This window comes from Phaseolus vulgaris, chromosome 6 (assembly GCF_051622355.1).
Source record: "Phaseolus vulgaris cultivar YP4 chromosome 6, ASM5162235v1, whole genome shotgun sequence".
Classification (NCBI taxonomy): Eukaryota; Viridiplantae; Streptophyta; class Magnoliopsida; order Fabales; family Fabaceae; genus Phaseolus; species Phaseolus vulgaris.
In genome coordinates this window covers 16088672-16109081 of record NC_143503.1, presented here as the reverse complement: position 1 = coordinate 16109081, position 20410 = coordinate 16088672, and the positions used below count along the sequence as shown (strand labels likewise).

Here is a 20410-nt window from a genome sequence, read left to right as displayed (position 1 = left end):
CACTTTATTGTTTCATTAGTCTCTCCAAATGTTGTGTTAAGGCTTGCATTTATATTTGTGAAAGTCCACTATTTGGCGTTTCCCCTGCCATGCTCAAGTAAACAGATTAAAAATAACAATAAGTTTAGGCCTCACACCACTTTCTCACGTGTTTACACTCCACACTCGTGTTTCACACAACAAGGCTTTTTTTAATGATCTCACTGCCTTTTACCACTCGTTCTCTAAACTAAGGTTATTAAAAGAATCAAACAATCAAGAATCAAGAATCGCTTTCAATGGTAGCAATCACAAGCTTAAAATAAAATTTTGATATTTTCGATGAAATAAAAAGTAGTGAAGAAAAATCTCACCACCAACAAACAAGAAAGACAATTACAATATATATATATATATATATATATATATATATATATATATATATATATATATATATATATATAGATAGATAGATAGATAGGACACTTGAAACTTAGGACTTTTGTACCGACCAGGTCATCGGTTGTGATGACGTGCCTGGCACGTGACCATGTGGGGTGTGCTCAGCAGAACACGTGGACAAGTGAGAAACGAATGGTTCAGGAGTGAGCATAGTTGTTGATTCATGGAACTGGCGTTCTATAATGAACGTGGTCGGTTGTCGCCGGGTTTGTGTGTCATCGACGTGTTATATAATGGGAGATCAGGTGGTCTGACGTCGCCGCGAGGAGCACATCGCCGGATCTCCCAGTAAACTCAGTTGAAGCTGCTGGAGGCTCGGAAGGGTAAGTTCAAGCGTATAATTTCAGTAAGATGATTGTCGTGCCAACATAGGGCGTGAAGGTCGTGTGGGTTGAAGGGAAAAGCTTGCCCATCAGCGACAGGATTCCCAGAGTGGACATTCGTTGGTGGCAAGGTTTCCTCATCTAGAACATGCATGGCGCAGCGTTGAGGAAGGTGCCACTAGCGACAAGCGATATCACAGAGATGACGCACTTTGCTGCACCCGATACTCGCCTTGTCAGGTGGTGTTCTAGGGCATATTGCGTGCTAGCTTGCTCCTCGAGTAGAGGACTTAGCCGCGCGGCTGGTTACTACACAGAAATAACGTTCAAGTTGCCCCAACCCAGATGACGACACGTGTAGGGTTGGATGCTGCTTGTTACTCCAACCCAGATGATAACACGTGTAGGGTTGGATGCAATAGAGAAATGACGCTCGGGTTATCCTAGCTCAGATGATGACACGTATAGGGCTGGGTACTACCTGCGACCCCAGCCCAGATGGTGACACGTGCAGGGTTGGATGCGAGCCACGCATCCAAAGCGTAACTGCCTGGAGAGAGAAAAAACCTAGTTATAAAGGTAAAGTTAACAGAATTTGCAGAGGTACGTTTTTCATTACGACTCATTACTAGGGTTTTGTGCACTTTAGTACGGTTCTACAGAGTATAATTTTCTCTCAGTTTTTGAGTGTTCGTGTCACTGACTTGAGCGTCGGAGCGCCACCGGCCGCAGAGGCGCCACCTTGTGTTTTTCAGGTTCTCAGAGAGGCTATTTGTCGTGTGGACTTGAAGGGCACGTGGTGTCAAGCTGGTGAGGAGGATCGTGACGAGGCAACGCTCTTGCGCTAGGTCAACCGGCAGGATCAACTTTTAACAAACAAAAGTATTCCCTGGATGATTGCTATATTATTTTTTATGTTTTCCTCTTTTTTTTTTTTTCCTCTTCTTCTTTTTCTTCTTTTGTTTTTTAAAAAGAGATGAATAGTACCGTGAACAATGTCGTGAACAGTGATGAGAAAAAAAAAACAATATGCACAATTTTATTATCACTCAAACCTTTGCTCTAATAACAAATGATATGATTCCAAATAGAACTAACAGTAGAATTAGGAACTTAGGGTTACATAATGGAATCAATTAAAAACAGTAACAATGAAAACCTGGAGAGATGGAGTTAACACAAACAAGGTTTGATAAGCCTAAGGATGATCGCTACAAGAATTGGTGAATTATTGATAAGATTGCAAATTGTAGGAAAGAACCCTAGCAGAGATATATTCTCTTTATTAAAATGCCAAAAATTCATCCTCATTCTAAATTCCAAAAGTGTATAAATACAAATTTAGTTATAGGTCTTGTCTCGTTTGTAAGTAAATAAAATAAAAATACAATCCCTATATTTCAAAAAAGGATCATTTGTCCTAGTGGTTAAGTTGATACTTTCTAATTGGTTCTAGGTTCAAATCCTACATCCAAGCAAAAACTCCAAGCATGTTATGTATGTAATCAGCTTAAACTTTTTAAAGTGTGGCTTATTCAACAATTCGGCCTCCAAAAGATTAGTCACCTTGTGCTGCAATGTCTCTTGGACCTTTCTAAGCCTTCCTCTTGTCATGACCCACCTAAGTCTAGAATTATGTCTTGGTCAAGTTCCTCCTCACCATGCCCTATGTCCACATTAGGTGTGTGGAGGAAACTCAATTTCCTAGTTTGATAATTAGAGAAGGTGGAAGGTAGGTGCATAGAGTTAGGTGTGTGGAGGAAACTCAATTTCCTAGTTTGATAATTAGAGAAGGTGGAAGGTAGGTGCATAGAGTAATATTCTGTTTTTGACAGATTTTTAGGTAGGGAATGATATTCTTAAAAATAGATATCCCAAACTCTTTTCAAATTTAGTACTTAAAGAGGGACCTGTAGATAAATATGGGGTAAGGCATGGGTATGACAAATAGAATGGAGAAGAGATTGGTTTTTATTTGAAATTATAGATGCCTTTATGGATGAATTGAAGGTTGTTAAAATAGATCCTTGTAGAAAAGATGAGTGGATATGGCTAGGTGATATCTCAAATTCTTTTATTGTTAACTTTGCTTATAAAATTCTTTTACACCAAAATATATTTCAGCCACATCTATTTTCTACATTTACCTTTGATTCTTTCTAGAGTTTAAAAGCTCTTTCGTCAATACATTATTTTGCCTGACATGTTCTAACGGGGAAAATTGCAACCTATGATAATTTAATACATAGAGGAATTCAGGTTGGAGGGAGGATGTGTGTCATGTGTGGGTTTGAGCTTGAAACAATAAATCATATTTTCTTCACATGTAAAGTGACTTCTAAAGTGTGGTATGTAGAACATGCGAGCTTTGATGTTTCAAATCCATGATGAAGCTTGAAGTTGTGCTGCTTTTGGTTTGGGTTTAGATTACAGTGTTTAGAATCTATATAAAGATCAGTTCTTGACCCTTGCACAAAGCTTGACCAATCTGTTTTAAAAATAAAAGTGTTTTTCTAAGCAAAGAGAAAAACAACCGGTTGAATTATCAAAATAATCAGTTGTTTGTCACTTGGCTTGTTCAAAGGTTTTAAAACTGCTTTTGACTTGGTTATGTAACTGCCTAACCAATTCAACCGGTTAAAACGAATTTTCAACCGATTGATTGTAACATTGCCTAACAATTTTTTGAAAACCTGTTAATCTATTTTGGGTGTGATCAAAACTGCTTTGGCTCATAAAGGTTGCCTTGAATGACTAATTTTTGAGTGCTATAAATATAGCCTTTCTTTCAGAATAAAAACACAAGTTTTTACACAGTTTGAAATCAAACAAGTGAGATTGAGATTAGTTTTGAAAGAAGTTTTTCAAAGTTTGCAAGATTGTTGTTTAGCTTTGCACTGGTACAAGATCTGATCATAGGACTTCCTGGTTTATGTAATCTCGTGTTTTCTATTCCTTTCATGATTCTTGTAATTGTACTTTCATAAACTTGTATGTGTGTGTGTAATCCTGCAAAGTCAGAGGGTGTTCTGATTTGAGGTGTGTAGTTGCAAAGAGGGTGAGTGTGTCTTGTAGTTTTCAAGGCCACCTCTTTGTGGTTGTGTTGTTGTAATCTGTAAGTGATTACTAGTGGAACCTAGTGGTTGTTCTGAGAATTGGATGTAGCTCAAGGTTGAGTGAACCGGTATAAAATTAACTGTGTAAATCTCTCTCTCTCTAACTCCTTATAATTGTTTGTTTTAATTTTGCTTTTGCTGCTGATATAAACAACTGATTAAAACATATTTTCAATCGGTTAAAATTCTGTAAACAGTTTTTGTATCATTGTTTGATTGCTTTCCTTAATTGCTTATCTATGATTGTTTGATAAAGGTTCATTCTTATTCAATCTTTGCGAATTTTTTTGATAAACAATTCACCCCCCCCCCTCTTGTTTAAGCCATCAATTCTTACATGGTATATGTCTGATGTTTAGGATGGTAGAGTCTTTGTACATTGGGATAATGTTATACAACATTTTGAACAAATAGGCTTTATGAATCTAAACTACATGGGAAATTGTGTCTGAAAATGTATGTGGATTGCCATTATTTGGGGGAATTTGGAATCATAGGAATAAGATAATTTTGAATAATACAGTGGTGGATCCTGTTGAAATTTTTGTTATGGCCCAAGTACAAGCGTGGGCACGGGTAACTTATAAATTCCCAAAGTCAAACTTCTCTTATTCTAATTGGTGTATTATTGTATATGAATGTTTAAAATCACTACATTGATGATTAACGTCTTTTCTCTTCTTTTTGGATGGTTTTTGTTTTGGATGAGAGGACATTCCGTTGGGTACAACTATAGCCACAAATGATGCGTGGAAAGCTACAGTAGATAGCAAGGAAGCAAATTTTTAGTTTAGAGTTGCCATGTTTTATATCTTGGAATTGGGCTAAGTTGCTGGCTTGTTTGATAGATGTAGTATGATGTATATGTACTAATTTTTTGATAGAGGTTTAGGCTTACCAACTCTATATGTGCATAATATGGCTATGTTTTGGCGATTTTTCTTTAGCAACCTCACCTCTCTAGCTTTAAGGAGTTTTGTACATGGGTTGCAGTATCCCTAGTACTCCCATTTATTAAAAATTTTATTGTTGATTAAAAAAAGTCATTCTTGCATTTAACAAAAAAAATTAATTTAATTTTAAAATGAAAAATTTTACCTATTTTGATTATTCAAATATTATTTTTCAATTAATAAATTATCCATTCAAAAAAAATAAAATTATATATAATACTTTTAAAAAAATTATTTAGCTTATATATTATTAGTATCATTATACTATATTAAAATATAAAAAATTGGTAAAGATAAATTATTAAAATATAAAAAATTGGTAAAGATAAATAACTCTCAGGCATCACGTAAGTATTTTTACTTAAATGTGCAATCTTTAATTTAAAGATTGTTGGAAAAATTAAGAAGATGGTAATGATGGAAGAAGGCCAAGCTCAGACCCAACTACTAGGGCCCTGGCAAGGAAGATACAAGAATACCGGGACTATGCTACTGATGGCAAAGAAACATTTCTATACATGTTCAAAAATGCCATAAACCTAGTGTAGAATTGTAAAGTATAATTTAATTTCTTGTCAAAAGTAGAATAAGAATTTTACTTGTAATTTTTCTTAATTGTAATTAGGATTGGATTTAGGCATCTAAAAACCAACCTAGGTTAAAATAGGGTTTCTAGAAGACTCCCAATTAACCTAGGTCGGTCATTTATACCTAAATGAGTCACATGGAGAACACATTGCCATGCTTGCCTTATGAACTCATTTTAGGCGCCTAATTCAAACATTTTATATTTGAATTTTCCCACCAATTCTCTTGTACAATGGTCAGACTTCTAAGTTATATAAATGGGTGTTTGGCTCATGAATTTGGAAGATTAATGAATGAGTGAATTGTTGCCAAGATTGCATGTTTTTTCACTCTCTTGTCTTGCCTCTCTAGGATAGACACCTTAATCTTCTTCTTCACTTTCTCCAAGTGATATGGCCCAACTAATCACTCTCCCTTGTTGAAGATGGATGAAGCCTCTTCTCTACCTAGTGTTAGTGTGTGTTTGATGTAGAAAAATAGCTAGTTTGTTGTAATGTTTGTAATAGGTTTAGATGATCTTGTATGTAGGCTTGTATTTGTGTAAGGTTGCCTTTTGCTACATGATCGATCCTAGATGCCTAACCAAGCCTAGATCAAGCACATGATGTGGTTAAATGGTTTTTGAAAAGTTTTTTAAAGTGCTCTTAAAAGTTTTAAATCAGTACACAAATAAATCTGTTTTATGGAGAAAGAATCGGTTTATTTCTTCTCTGTTAAAAGGCTCTTCTAAAATTCTGATAAAACACCACAGGTAAAGCTTAGTTAGTTATTTCAGTTAAAGCTGAGATGGCCTATTTGCTATCATTTAATCTGTTTCACTGTGAAAGAATCGGTTTGCTCTTTGGTCAGTTGAAAGGTTTTTCACAAGTTAGTTAGGGCACCAAAGGTACAACTCAGACATTTATTTCAATTAGCTGAGTTGGCGGTTTTCACAAAATAAATCTGTTAAGTTCAAAAATGAATCTGTTGTTTTCATAACTGTTTTTCAACTGTTTTTCGAAAAGAAGTTAGAAACTGTTTTCTATATAAAGAAAAGTCTCTCTCACATGAAAAGGAGCTGAGCAATCACGTTTATAACAGAGATCAAACATTTTCAATGTGAGAAGAAGGATTGAAAGATTTTTGAAAGGTTTTCCAAAGAGATTTTCAAGAGTGCTTGTTCTAGGAAACCTTTGATCTTGGTGAAGGTGCTGGTGCAGTTCTGTAGCAAATTGAACTACTGGTTTTGAGTTCTTGCATCTTCTTTTCAGGTGTAATCTTTCCTTTATTCTGTTTTGTAAAGGTGTAAATGTTAGTCACTCCTTGATAGGGTTTCTTGGAGTGCAAGGTTTGCTGAAATAGGGTTTTTCAGCATTGTTGGTGTTGTTCTTGTAGTGTTCAAGAACTGCTGAGTTTGTAAGTAATTGGTACTGTTTTTAGTGGATTCCACCTTGGGGTAAGGTGAGACTGGACGTAGCTCTGTATGAGTGAACCAGTATAAAAACTTGTGTGCCTTTTCTTCTCATCCCTGCACTCATTTCGGGTTTTGCTTAATTCTGTCAAGAACTAAATCTATTCTTTTGAAATTGAATTTGTTAATTCTGGGTTTAAGTAAGAACTGTTCTTCCTGATTTGTTAAAGCTTTCTAATCACAAACAAGGCAGTTGTATATGATGGTTTAAGTGATCTGTGAACAAACTGTCCATTCATTAAAATCTGAGAAAGAATCATTCTCCTTAGAACCTTGTGTTGAGTAAATTTGTTTGATTTTTAAGCATAGTTGTATCCTTCATCCTCATAATATTCTGCTGATCTGACTCTGTTATAATCCTCTGTTGATCACAATTTTATATTGAACAAATTCAAATTGTGCTAGACTGCTCTGAAGAATCAATCTGTTTCATGTAAAAACAATCTGTTCTTTTTGCCTATGGTATACTGAAAATTGTGTGTTCTTGTGAAAATTTTATAAGCTCAATTCACCCCTCCCCTCTTGAACTTAGACACTAATAGACCCAACATCCCTACCTATCATGCACCTTTAAGGAAACTATAGCTCCAATGGAGCCATCCTTGTCTGCCACTTCCATTGAGCTTCTGCAATCCACCACAAAATTAAAATGGAATGAAGGCAATGCTATCATGTAGCTATCCTTAATTGGGCTACGATTTATTCTTGTCTTGAGAATGGAGGTTTGAACATTATTAATCTTCATCATGAAAATAATGTGTATCTTCTTAAACTTTCTTGGAACTTTGCTTCTAGCAACAAGCCTTGGTCTTTTCTCCTGAATACCAGGGTTCTTAAATAAAAATAGGAGTTTATAATTGTTAGAAATATAGGCCTTAAACAAGAGGGGAGGTGAATTGCTTATGAAATATTTTCGCAAACTTTGAAGGTAGAGTGAAAGACAATAGAGAATTAATCAATTAGAAAACTGTTTAGCTAATTGGAAAACTATTTTTAATATGATTGCAGAAAATTAACTTGTTGTTTTTACGAAACAATCAGTTGTTTTTATCAACATTTTATAAAAACAAAGTTAAAGCAGTTTAAAGAGTATAAGGATAGAGAGATTCACACAAAATGTTTATACTGATTCACTCTTAACCAAGAGCTACATCCAGTCCTCAGAAACCACTGACAATTCACTATTAATCGACCCCAGATTACAACCTACACACACCAAGAGTGATGATCTTGAACCCCTCAATAATGTTGAACCAAGTGGTGTTCAAGCTTTGAAGAATCCAAACCCTTTGAAGGAAGTTGAAAGCTAGGTTGTGCTTGCTGTTGCTGAGCTGTCTTAGATAGGATCTGAGGTAGATTGAGTATTGTAATCCACTCATTGATTGAATCCAAAGCATAGGCATTCTCAATCTTTTTAAAAGAAAAGTGTTTTTCAAACTAAGTGAAAAACAACTGATTGTTTTGTCGAAACAACCGATTGTTTTATACTTAGGTGTTTTTAGAAAATGTTGAAAACTGTTTTTCAAATGGTTGAGCTGTTAAAACCAAAACAACCGATTGATTCGTGGAAACAACCGATTGTTTGTTTTGGTACCATAACAGAAAAATGGTTTGTGCTTTGACTGGGCATTAAATGATTTTCTAACTGTTTACGCTCCAGTTTTTAATGCTTTGACCAATCTTTAAAGGCAATTAATAGTTTGTTCAAATTTGATAACAAACAACAACTTTGATATAAAACAGTAAAACAGATTTGGGTTTTACAAGAACACGGATTTTAAGTTTTTGAAAAGTTGAGATTGCTTAGAGATTGAGATTGATCAAAGAGTGTGAGCTAGGATTTTCTCTTGTATTGATTTCAGATTTGCTTCTGTAACAAGTGTAATCCTTGTATCTGTTGAAAGAAACCTTTATGTGTTTGCTGAGAAGTGTTGTGTGTTCTTGAGGGGATCAAGATCAACATTCTTAGTGTTGGTGTGTTAACCAAGAGAAGTGTGTGTCTTGAGGGGATCAAGGTCACTTCTTTGGTTGTGGTGTAAGTGATCTAGGTTTGATTGCTTAGTGGAATTCCTCAGTGGTTTCTGAGAAGACTGGATGTAGCTCTGGGTTTAGAGTGAACCAGCATAAATCTCTGTGTGCATTTTCTCTATCCCTTAACTCTTTAAATTCAGTTTTTATATTTGTAAACTGGTATAAACAACCGATTGTTTCTGTGAAACAACCGATTGTTTTTCTGGTGCTGTGCTTTTTGCTTTGTGTTTTAAAAAACTGATTTCTTTATCAAGATATTCTCGAAGCAAAAACCACTCCTTGGCAAAAACCATACCAAGAATGTTGATCTTGATCCCTTCAAGAACACACAACACTTCTTGTCAAAACAAGTACAGAAATACAATTACCAAGAAGGAAAAGAATAGAATACACCTGGGTAAATCACAAGATTAAAGTTCAGAATACAAACCCAATCATATTTCACACTTGAGATGATCAAAAAGCTCTTTGGAAACTATTTTTGATTGATCTCTCTCACTTTGTTAATGCATAGGAGTGTAAAACAACCTTATCTTTCAAAAATATGGTTAAAAAATTAAAACAAAAAACCAAAAAATGTTGGAATCATTTAAAACAGAAAAACCACTTAACAAAATTTTGTTAAGGTTTTCAGAAAAATAATCGATTGATCTATCAAAACAATCGATTGATTTTTGTGTGACATCAAAGGCAAAGGCAAAGCTTTTCCAAATCATTTTAAAATCCATCAAGTGTCAAACAACCCGTTGATTCAAAATCTCAACCTATTGAAATTTGTTTCATAACAAAGGCAAATACAAAGTTTTTCCAAATCATTTTAAAATTCACTAAATGTCAAATAACTTGTTGATTCGAAATTTCAACCTGTTGAAATTTCACTTCCTTTTAGAAAACCTATCTTTTCAAAAGGTTAAAGGTTCAAATGAACTTGGATCATCTTAAGGAATGAATTAACAAGTTTTAAACAACTAGACACACACATACACACAATAGCAAGGTCTTCAAGCTATCCACTTGGATTTGGAGACATCAAAGCATCTTGTTCAACAATAATGGTTTTAGATCCTCATTTCTTTGACCTCGATTTAAGAAGTTTTATTCTACTATACTTGATAATACTTCTTGGATTGTTGGTACAGGTACTTTTATTAATTTATGGAATGTTAAATGGTGTTCTACTACTTCTTTAGCAAATATAGTCTCCCAGTTTTGGACTGGTTGTGATTGGAATATTCCTTTGCCTTTATAGCAGATGCCTCATTTGTTTAATCATATCATAGGGAGGAACAAAATATTCTTAATTGGATTCTAGATGAGTCTGGTCGTTTTAGTCTTAAATCTGCTAGAACTTTTTTCTTGGAACCACGAGTTCCCTATGATTGGGATAAATTTATTTGGTTTTCATTTATTCCGCCTTCCAAAACTCTAGTACTCTAGAAAGTTATTCGTGGGCGACTTCCTATCGATTAACATATTCAGTATAAAGGTTTGCATATATGTTCTATGTGTACACTTTGTGGATAGCATGAGGAATCTATTCAACATTTATTTTTTAAACGTTCTACTTCTTTGCGTATTTGGAGTTGGGTTTGGCAGATTTTCCTTACTCCTCAATTCTAATAAGGATGTTCTTCTTTCTTTTATTAAGAGTGATGGTAGTCCTTTGGTTAAATTGCTTAAGCTTGCTGTGATAACTTTTTTTATTTGGATGATATGGCGTATGAGGAATTATGCTAGATTTCAAGATAAGATTGATGTTTTTAAGGCTATTTCAATAATTAAAGATTTAACTTGTCTTGTGGGAAATTCGTCTAAAGCTTCAATGAAGAATGATATGTTGGATTTAAATGTCATTAAGTTTGTTGGTATTAATACTCGTACTGGTAAAGTTCTTTGTCCTCTTCCTGTTATATGGGAGTTCCCTTCACCAGGCTGGGTTAAAATCAACACTAATAGGGCTGCTCGGGGATATGTGGTTTTGCTACTTGTGGAGGTATTTTCCGTGAGAGTATGGGGGAGTTTATTGGTGGTTTCTCTGTGTTTTTTGATGTTCAGACTGCTTCGGTTGCTGAGTTTTATGTAGTTATATATGCTATGGAGGAAACTCAAAGGATGAAGCTTACTAGTGTATGGCTTGAATGTGATTCTGCCTTGGTTTGTGTTGCATTTACTGCTAGAACTAATGTATCGTGGATGTTTCGTAATCGATGACATACTTGTCTTAATTACTGTGGAAAAATCAGGTTTAGGTTTACTCATATTTTTCTTGAAGGGAATGTGTGTGCTGATAAGTTGGCTAATTTAGGATTTATTCATAGAGAATCATTTCATTGGTATAATAAGTTTCCTTCTAATATGTTTTTAGAATTATTTATGAATATGTATAGTCTACCTATGTACCGTTTTTGTTAACATATGAGTTTTGGTATAGTCCTCCATAATTTTTTTTGTATTTTCATTTTTATTATTTATAATAATATTTTTTTCGTGTGATGACAAATAATTGTTGTTACTTGAGATATAACATAGCTGATATGTCAAGTTGCATAATGAAGTTGAACATGAAAGCTTTATAAAAAAAGATGAATAAGGTTTATTTGATCGACAACATTCAAACTATTAAATAGATATTTATTATTTAATTACAAAATGAAAGTAAATTTTTTGTATTAATAATTTTTTAAAGAGAATATTAATTATAATATACATATAGCTATATCAATATTTTATGTTTTCATAACTATCGTTATTAATAGTATAACAAAAACATAAGAAATATTATACAATCTTGTGTAATAATAAAACTTTTACAATAAAATAATAAAATATTATCAATATATTTAAAATTATTCAACCACTTTAAAATTAAATGGTTCATAAGTTAATTATAAAATAACGTCTATCAAGAGATTCATCTTGTACCATAAATATATGTAAAATAATAATAATAATAATAATTTTACAAATCTTAAATATCAATCATAATAAACTTGATATAACACAAATAAAAATTTAAAATTTAATTATATATAGCTATAATGATAACAATAATCACTATAAATATTTTAAATCATTTCATTTTTTTTATTTTTTCTTTCAGAAATCCCAATTTTTGAATGGGTGAAAAATTTAGCAGAGGATAGATTTTGCTCCCCTCATCAATATTGAACCAACTTTCTTTTATTTTTTAAAATCTCCTTTCTTATTTCCTCTGAATCTCTCCGCTAGACCTATCTTTCAATAATGAATGGAATTCTCTCCAATATTTTTTACAGGGAAGTATAGAATTAACACTTGAAAAAATTATACACTTTAATAGCTTTGTGATATCTAGTGAACAGAATTTACAAGCTGAAACACTTTGATGGTCTTTACTTAGTTGTAACCATTTTGGTTAAGTTTTTTGAGGGACCTATAAGTGCTCTTCCATAAGCTGCAGGCAGTGACAAGAGCTTCTTAAGTTTCCCTACATAAGCTCTTTTGGTGAAGTTATTGTAGTCATTAGCCTCAATAGAATCCAAGATTTGCCTATACAACAACAAAGATGCCCACACTGGCCATCTGCTTGCAGAACTCAGCTCTGAAACTCCCTTTTCTGCCTCATCAAAAAACATCCTAGCTCTTTGGATTTGTCCCTTCATGAAATTTCTCCACTTGTCTGTAACTTTCCCTATCAAAATGTCCTCATCTGATAGCCCAGCTTGTGCTAGTTCATCTTGTGGAAGATATACTCTTCCTCTTCTTGCACTATAATCATCAAGAACAACAAATAATTATTGTTTTTTATGGTTAATGCAGGTTCTTGCAATTGAGGTTTTATGTATGAGCATCAGTGATACTTAAACTTCAAGGTGTGATTCTACATTCTCTAAATAGATTGAAGTACAAGATACAAAAGATTCTTACTCTTCTCCAACGTCTCTGAGAATGTTGGTAAGTTGATTAGCAATTCCAAGTGCCAATGCAGCATTGTAGATGCTCTCTGTTGAAGCCTTTGATTCTGGTGCAATCCCCATTACTGGGACACTCATAAGGCCCACTGTCCCTGCTACATAGTAGCAGTAAAGGTAGAGTTCATCAAAGTTATTGTATCTTGACTTTCTCAGGTCCAGCCTCATCCCTTCAACCATGTCCTTAAATGGCTAATCAAACAGACAAATTCATTGTAAATTGATCCAGTTTCAGCACATAAAAAATAACTGGTACCCCCCTATTGTTGCTTTAATTTATACATAATTTAGCATTAGATATTCTATATTATACAATTCAAAACTAATCTTGTGGAACACAAGCTCCTTATTCATTACTTTCAACTAGTAAGAACAACTCCATTAACTTTATTTTTTTCAAGACAATTGCATGCTTGGTACCTCTTATTTCGGGAAAAGTAATTGTTTCTTTGTTTTATGCTTTCTTGGAAAGTTGTACATAGGAAAAAGGAATATTTTTTTTTCTCTAAATAAGTTAAGAATGTACATTTTCCTCACTTTTTTTATGTCCCTTGAGAACAACCATTTTCCTTGTTCTTGAATTTGGGTTTGGCTAACTCTACCTCAAAAGGTTGACCACCACAACTCCTTCACATCCAGATTAGACATTTTTACAAAAGTTTCAAGTCAAGGCAGATTTTTTAAACTTTCAGAGCGAGTCAATGCTGGATCTGTGACAAACTCTGATACCATCTTTTAAATTTGATCTGATCTTAACTCAACTTGAAAAACTAATGTGAGATGTAAACACTTATTTGACTAGTTTTGAATTCTGATGTAAATAAAGATTTATCTTCCCTACAAACTATGAAAGGTAAGAGGTTCAATTTAAGAGCCCAGTTTTGAGGCTTGAGCTGTGGTCTACCTGTATATCAACTGGGTACTTTGAGACTGTATCTGAGAGAGCAGCATCATACATATCATAAGGGCGCCCTTCAAAAACATCATATAATCTTTTCTCCCACCTGTCCAAGGCCTTTGGTGTGATGTGAGAAGCATTAGGACCATCCACTAGCTCATCTGTTCTTCTACACCACACTTTCAATGCACAAAGTGTAGTCAATTTCAATCTCAGTAAGAAAATAATGGACCACAAGCCTCATTGGATAAGCTTTTTTAGCATGCCAATTAGGATAAGCACACATACCATATATGGCCCAGATGGCTTTTCTGCGCTCTTGGGTCATCAATTGTGTGCCTGTGATATGCAGTTTATAAATGAACCAATCAAATTGACTACAACATATACTAAGAAACATTAAATAGACCAGCGAAGGAGAGTCACTATTAACTAGAATCAACCAAGAAGTAAGAGGAAAGTGTAAAATTTGAACAATGAACGGGTCACTTATTCAGAACAGGTAGCCAATGACTGAAGTTTCTTATTATGTAACTGATATAGTAATGAAATTCTACAAATTAACAAGAACTACTCATTAAGAGACAATGATGTGTAGAGAGAAGTACCTAGATAAAATGTCTTCGCATATTCAGCACAGACTTCACCACACCTATCATAAGCAACACTCAACAGATCCCCTTGGATTAAACCACCTTCAATTGGTTTGTTCAAATTCAGAGCTCTCTTAGTACCCTTATTCTGCTCCTTGACCAGTGCTGCTTGCTTCAACACCACTTCATAGACCCTCTCTTCTGAAGATCTTGAAGGGTCTGCCACTGCAGGTGAAAAGCTTGCAAAAGTGATCCCATTGCACAGTCCAAACCTCCTCTGGCTCCTCCCACCTCTCCCTGCAAGACCGACAATAGAGATGGGGTTCTCCTTGGGTCCACAACTCACCCAAAGAAGAATACCAGACATCTCAGGCACTATGCAATTTCCTCTACTTTTTGTGCTGCACCTTTGAGTGACTCAAGAACTGATGAAGTGCCCACCAGAACACAAAAAGAGAGGGAGAAAAAGGTAGAAAATTTAAGTAGTTGTAAGTAACTTTGAGGATCTACTTGTGTGGGAAAAATGGTTGGTTTTATGAGGCTGTCACAAGTTTTAGGACCAACCCATTATTGTGAGTGTAAGGATAGGGAGAGAAATGTGATTGGAAGGCTAAATGTAAAGGCAATCTCTTCGTTGAGGAATATGCTCAGTTGTAACCTTAGCTGACACATGTAAATGTATGGACGGTGGTATAGTAATCTTGAACTTCCACAACTTGTTTGTCTTCAATGTAATAATACTATTTTTTCTCACACACTGTCTCTCTGTCTACCCTTTTTAACGGTTCTGAATTTGTGGTCCAATGTTTGTTTTTCTCTGTACACTTGCATGGGTTAAAATGTGGCTGAGAATGACTTGTTAGCATCTACTTCAACACTAGCACAAACATGGTTAGCATGAACTGGTTTTACCACCAAATCTAGAGCTTTTTTAAAAGAAAATTTAAAAAAGTATTAAGTATTTAATTAAGTGGTAGTAAAATTGTAGGTATAATTACAATTTTCTATCTTTTTTATTTTAGTATTTTTGACTTTTTGAAGTTGAGTCAATTTCATGTTTTCATGCTGCCTCTAAAGGTGACTTAATTTTACTTGCATATACTCTACTATTATTTATTTTTATTGTGTTTTAATTTCAGATTCACCTAAGAAAATGTCATTTTTTTAATAGAATATTATTAAATAAAAATGAATTTTAAAGATAATAAACAATTAATTATTATACTGACTAAATTAGATATTTTTGTAGAAATTAACAAAATTATTGATATCTAAATTAGTTTTTATTATTAATAAATAATTTCTAAATTTATATTTAATTAACTACCAAAGTTTTAGTTACCAATTATTTAGTTTTTAAAATTATAGTTAAAACCTTAATACCTAATTAGATACAAATTTAGAAACTATTAATAAAAATTAATTTAAATATCAATGATTTTTTAATTTATATTATAGTATCTAATTTAGTCAATATAATAAATAATTATTTTTGTTTCTAAAATTGATTTTATTTAATAATTGTTTTAATATTCAATACAAATTACCTAGACATACGTTTAATTTATCAAAATAATAAATAAATAAACATAAGTCCAATTATATATCATTCTACAAATTCAAATTTTAAAAAATAATAACAAATAAAAGTTTTATGTAATGTTACAACTTTTATTATCCAAACTAAAAGAATAAAAATTGTAATTCAAGTGATGATTTTGTGAAAAGAAAAATATAAAGCGGTAATTTCTCTCTATTTATTTACGACATATTACAATAAATATTTTTTTAAATTTACGAATTTTGTAATTTCCCTAAAAAAACTACACTAAACAGATTAAAAAACCGGCGTGAACTCATGATTTACAAATTATTTAAACATTGAATCTGATAATTGAGTGTGTACAAAAAAAAATACAGTTCATACATAAATTTCACAATCTAAAATGACTAATCTCGACATTATACTTTGGATAAAAAATTGAATCGTAATCAATCTATAGAGTTGTAAACTTTGATTTGTGTAATTTCCATGTCCACTCATTGAAGGAACTTGTCAAATGATTAATCTCTGTCTAATACTTTGGATTAAAAAAATTAAAATGTAATCAATGTGGCGTTGGAAACTTTGATTTGTGTAATTATCATGTACACTCATCAAACTAACTTGTCATAAATATGAAAGGATATATATAATTGTACTTGAATTTTCATTAATATTGTTCTTTGCATGTGCTTTTAAGTAGATTTTTAATTTAGTTCTCACATCAATCAAGATTAGGGTCTCTTTCAATAAATAATTTAATCAAGTAGTAATTTGACTAAAGCTTACCTTGCATGAGAGTTTATAGTTTATATGAGTTTAATTTAATATGTTTAACTTGACAAACATTACCATAATCATTATTAAAATAAGTTACATAGTGTATAAAAAGTCATAAATCTCTAGTAATGAATAGTTTTGATTTTCATTTAAAATAACTTTTAGGACAAAATTATTATATAACTTCACATCTCAATTTAGTTAATGAATAATTATCAATAACTTAAAATATAATATGATATACATGAACAAAATGTTAATATAAAAAAGTTAATATTTTTATTTGTAATTTCACAATCTACATAGGTTTACCTTTACATATATTATAATTTGATGGTGAAATCTTCAAAATGAGTACCACTTATCTAAATGTATTGTCATTTCCTTAAGTTTTAAAACAAATTATGCATGCATTTACCCATATGATAAGACTAATCAAAATAAATTTGAAAAAGTTCTTTCATATATATCACTAAATCAACATGAACTGAGAAACGAAGATATAAAACAATCAAAGAGTGACTCCATAACCACAACCTACCTTATTTTGGCTTATTATTTTGAGAATCATTTAGGAAACAACAATGGATCTTTGTAATAGTATAAGAGTGCATGATTTTTTTATACTTAAACGGAAACGATAGAGATTTGCATGTATGAGTGATTATTATCTTAGATCTGTAAAGATTGTTATGAGAAAAAAAAAAGTGAAAGCATCAAGCATGTGCATATGATTAAGTTTTTAATATTTTTTCTCTGCACATCCAATAACCGAAACATATAACCATATATATGGTGTAGGGTTTATGACTCTTGGTTTTGGAGAAATATAATAACGTATACTCCAAATAAAAAAATAATATGATGGAAGTTAGCACAAGAGAGGTACAGTTTAAGACAAGTGACACAAATAAAAAACTTAAAACTAGTATTAAAATATTTTGAAATTAACTAGGGACATGTACCTCATACGAATACACGTAGGTTCATCCCTTTATACGCCAACTTTGTTTAAATAGAATCATGTAAAACTATATAATTGTATAAGAAAATATTTTATAACTAAAAAAAATTAATTAGTATTGATTAAATTAAATATTATTTTATAAAGTTGGTAACTAATATAAAAATTATAAAAATGCAAATTAAAATGACAGGTTCAGATAAAGTTGAATCTAAGGGCTCTACTCAATCCACCTACCCATTCAAACCTACTTAACCCCATAATAATTTTGTTGGTTGAGTTGATTTTCTACTCCACTCAATGGTTGAGTAATAGATTAATACGTTTCAAATCTTATAAAGTTATTAAAATATTATCTTTTTAAATAAAATAGTTTTGATATCTTTAAAATAGTCATAATTCATTTTAATTCACTTAAAAATATTATAGTTTTTTTTATATAAAACTAAATTGTGTCAAATTTATTCCTAATTACTAATTAACTCTGGTAATAGTAGGCTATATAAACTATATCAAACATGTGAAAACTATTTTTGGTGAAATCACTAAAAAAAATAATGATAATAGAGTTTCCAAAAGAACGACGCAAAGAGCAAAAAGAGAGAGTCTATATGGGGTTAGTGTGGGTTTAGTGTCCCAATAGAAACGAAAGCTAATATTTTGGTGGCTATTCTTTAGAGACGGCTTCCAATGGGACACAAATTTACAAGATAGTGTTGGCTAGGCCTACATAAAGAAAAATATATTATTTAACTATAACGTAGGTTTGAGAGACACTAAAATGGATATAAAATTAAATAATTATTAAGAAGTGGACTTTAGACCTAACTCTACCTCAAAAAATCAACTTATAAGGTGAGGTTTGCACTCACTTATATACTATGAAATGTCGTAATCTCTAGTACACACCCCTTTCACGTCGAGACTACCAACTGGTGCGTGAGACTATATATTATGGGTGGTCCGATAACGAGCCAATAGGGGGTGGTCTGATAAGCCCAACAAACAATCACTAGGATAGGCTCGAAATGGCTCTGAGACCATATTAGAAACTGAACTTTAAGCCTAACTCAACCTCATAAAACCGGCTTATAAGGTGAGGTTTGCACCCACTTATATAATATGAAATGTCCTAACTCTAGTTGATGTGGGATCTTCAACAATAATTAACTTAGAGTGGGCTAAAGTGACAATAAACGTCCACTCACCTTAGTGTCACCTAGACCTACATTAAATGTAATACAATATTAACTTTCATCCACTTTGTGTCCCCATTCTCGATGCAATATCATTCCGCAACTTACTTTTTAATTGCATATACTTTGTGTCCCCATTATAGACGCTAACTTATTATTATTATTTTAATAATTTTTAACTTGCATCCACTTTGTGTTTCCATTCTAAAGTTAATATTATTCTGTCACTTAATTTTTTTCATTGCATCTACTTTGTGTCCCAATTCTAGACACTAACTTATTATTATTTTAATAATTTTTAGTGTGAGTTAAAGGTCTCCATTATGGACACAATATTTGACATTTATTTTTGTGTCTAACTTGAGTAGACTTCACCCATACTAGTGACTTCTTTTTTATAGTCCCGCCTTTTGTTGGCAATTACAATGAATTTTTATTATAGTGAATATATGTTTAGTCTCTCTAAAGTATAATATTTCATTCTCTGAAAAATATTTCATTTGTTTTTTATCTCTACAAAATTTAAATTTGAGTTAGTAAAATGGTGTTAATATTTATCACAATTAATGATATGATTAAAATTAGTCTTATAATAATATTGGCATTGTTGTGTCATTCAAAAGATAACTATTCTTAGGGGATGTTTTTGGCGTTCTTTGATTTGATTTTGAACTAAAACTCCATCCAAACCAATAAAAAAGAATGTGCAAATGATTTGGAATTATACAATCAAAACCAAATTTATAAAGAAATATTTGTTGAGAAACTAGAGGCATTCACAACTAATGAATTTAAACTACATATTTATTGTTCTCAAACATTACATAAATAAAAAATTGGGACGAAATACAATGATGAAATGTCTCTACCGATGGAAGCAAATTTTTTCTTCTTCCACTTTTTGGGAATATGAAATGTGGAAAGTGTTTTAGAGATGGGAAAAGGTGTAGGAAGTGTTTATCACTAGAACACTTAATGGTGTGGCCAAATGTTTGGCTTTGATAGATTTGGAGGAGTTTCAAATGTGCAGGAACTAGAGAAAAAACTTGATGGTATTTGGATGGAAAATAGGAAAATGGTATTATAGAAGAGAACAGAGGTTGGTTCGAGACGATTCTCAAATCATCATGTTGTGGACTAACAACATTATCTCTGGTAATAAAATAATGTGGTTGGTTGCAGGGGTACACCTTTGTCTATGTAGAGTAAAGAATGTTTTGAAAAGGTTGTAGTCATAGGAACTTTGGTCAATTTACAGGGAACTTTGGTAAGGAAATAAGGTTCACGTTAGTATTGTAAAGAAAATTGAAATGATGGAAGATCGAGATACTAAAATGAAATAGAAAAGAGATAAGGGGAGTAAATTAAGTTTAAATATACGGGGGCTAGGGGGAGAAATTAAACGAATATATATGAAAGAAATAACGTAGAAGAAAGAAGTTGATATGGTGTGCATCCAAGAAATTAAGGGTGAGAATATTAGTACAGAGGAATGTTATGTTAAGTAAGCAAACAATCAATATTCATCACATGATCTCATAATATCAATATCTATATGTTTTGATGATAATAAATACTATAAGG

General features: G+C 32.4%; 1 protein-coding gene across 1 annotated transcript; it reads right to left on the bottom strand.

Annotated features, from left to right (window-relative positions):
- Positions 1–12189: 12189 nt before the first annotated feature.
- Positions 12190–15095, bottom strand: LOC137831069 (phytoene synthase 2, chloroplastic). The gene is made up of 5 exons (XM_068638584.2): positions 14359–15095; positions 14039–14089; positions 13757–13929; positions 12809–13044; positions 12190–12649 (listed from the first exon to the last, which is right to left on the bottom strand). Exons 1-5 carry the CDS (start codon positions 14708–14710, stop codon positions 12274–12276), a joined length of 1188 nt encoding a protein of 395 aa, XP_068494685.1. The 5' UTR covers positions 14711–15095; the 3' UTR covers positions 12190–12273.
- Positions 15096–20410: the final 5315 nt, after the last annotated feature.

Excerpts from the sequence above, each read along its gene's own strand:
- LOC137831069 (XM_068638584.2), bottom strand. The coding sequence starts at position 14,710 with ATGTCTGGTATTCTTCTTTGGGTGAGTTGTGGACCCAAGGAGAACCCC. Across the intron at positions 14,090-14,358 it reads TGCGAAGACATTTTATCTAG|GCACACAATTGATGACCCAA; the intron begins GTACTTCTCTCT and ends TGCATATCACAG. Across the intron at positions 12,650-12,808 it reads CTCAGAGACGTTGGAGAAGA|TGCAAGAAGAGGAAGAGTAT; the intron begins GTAAGAATCTTT and ends TGATGATTATAG.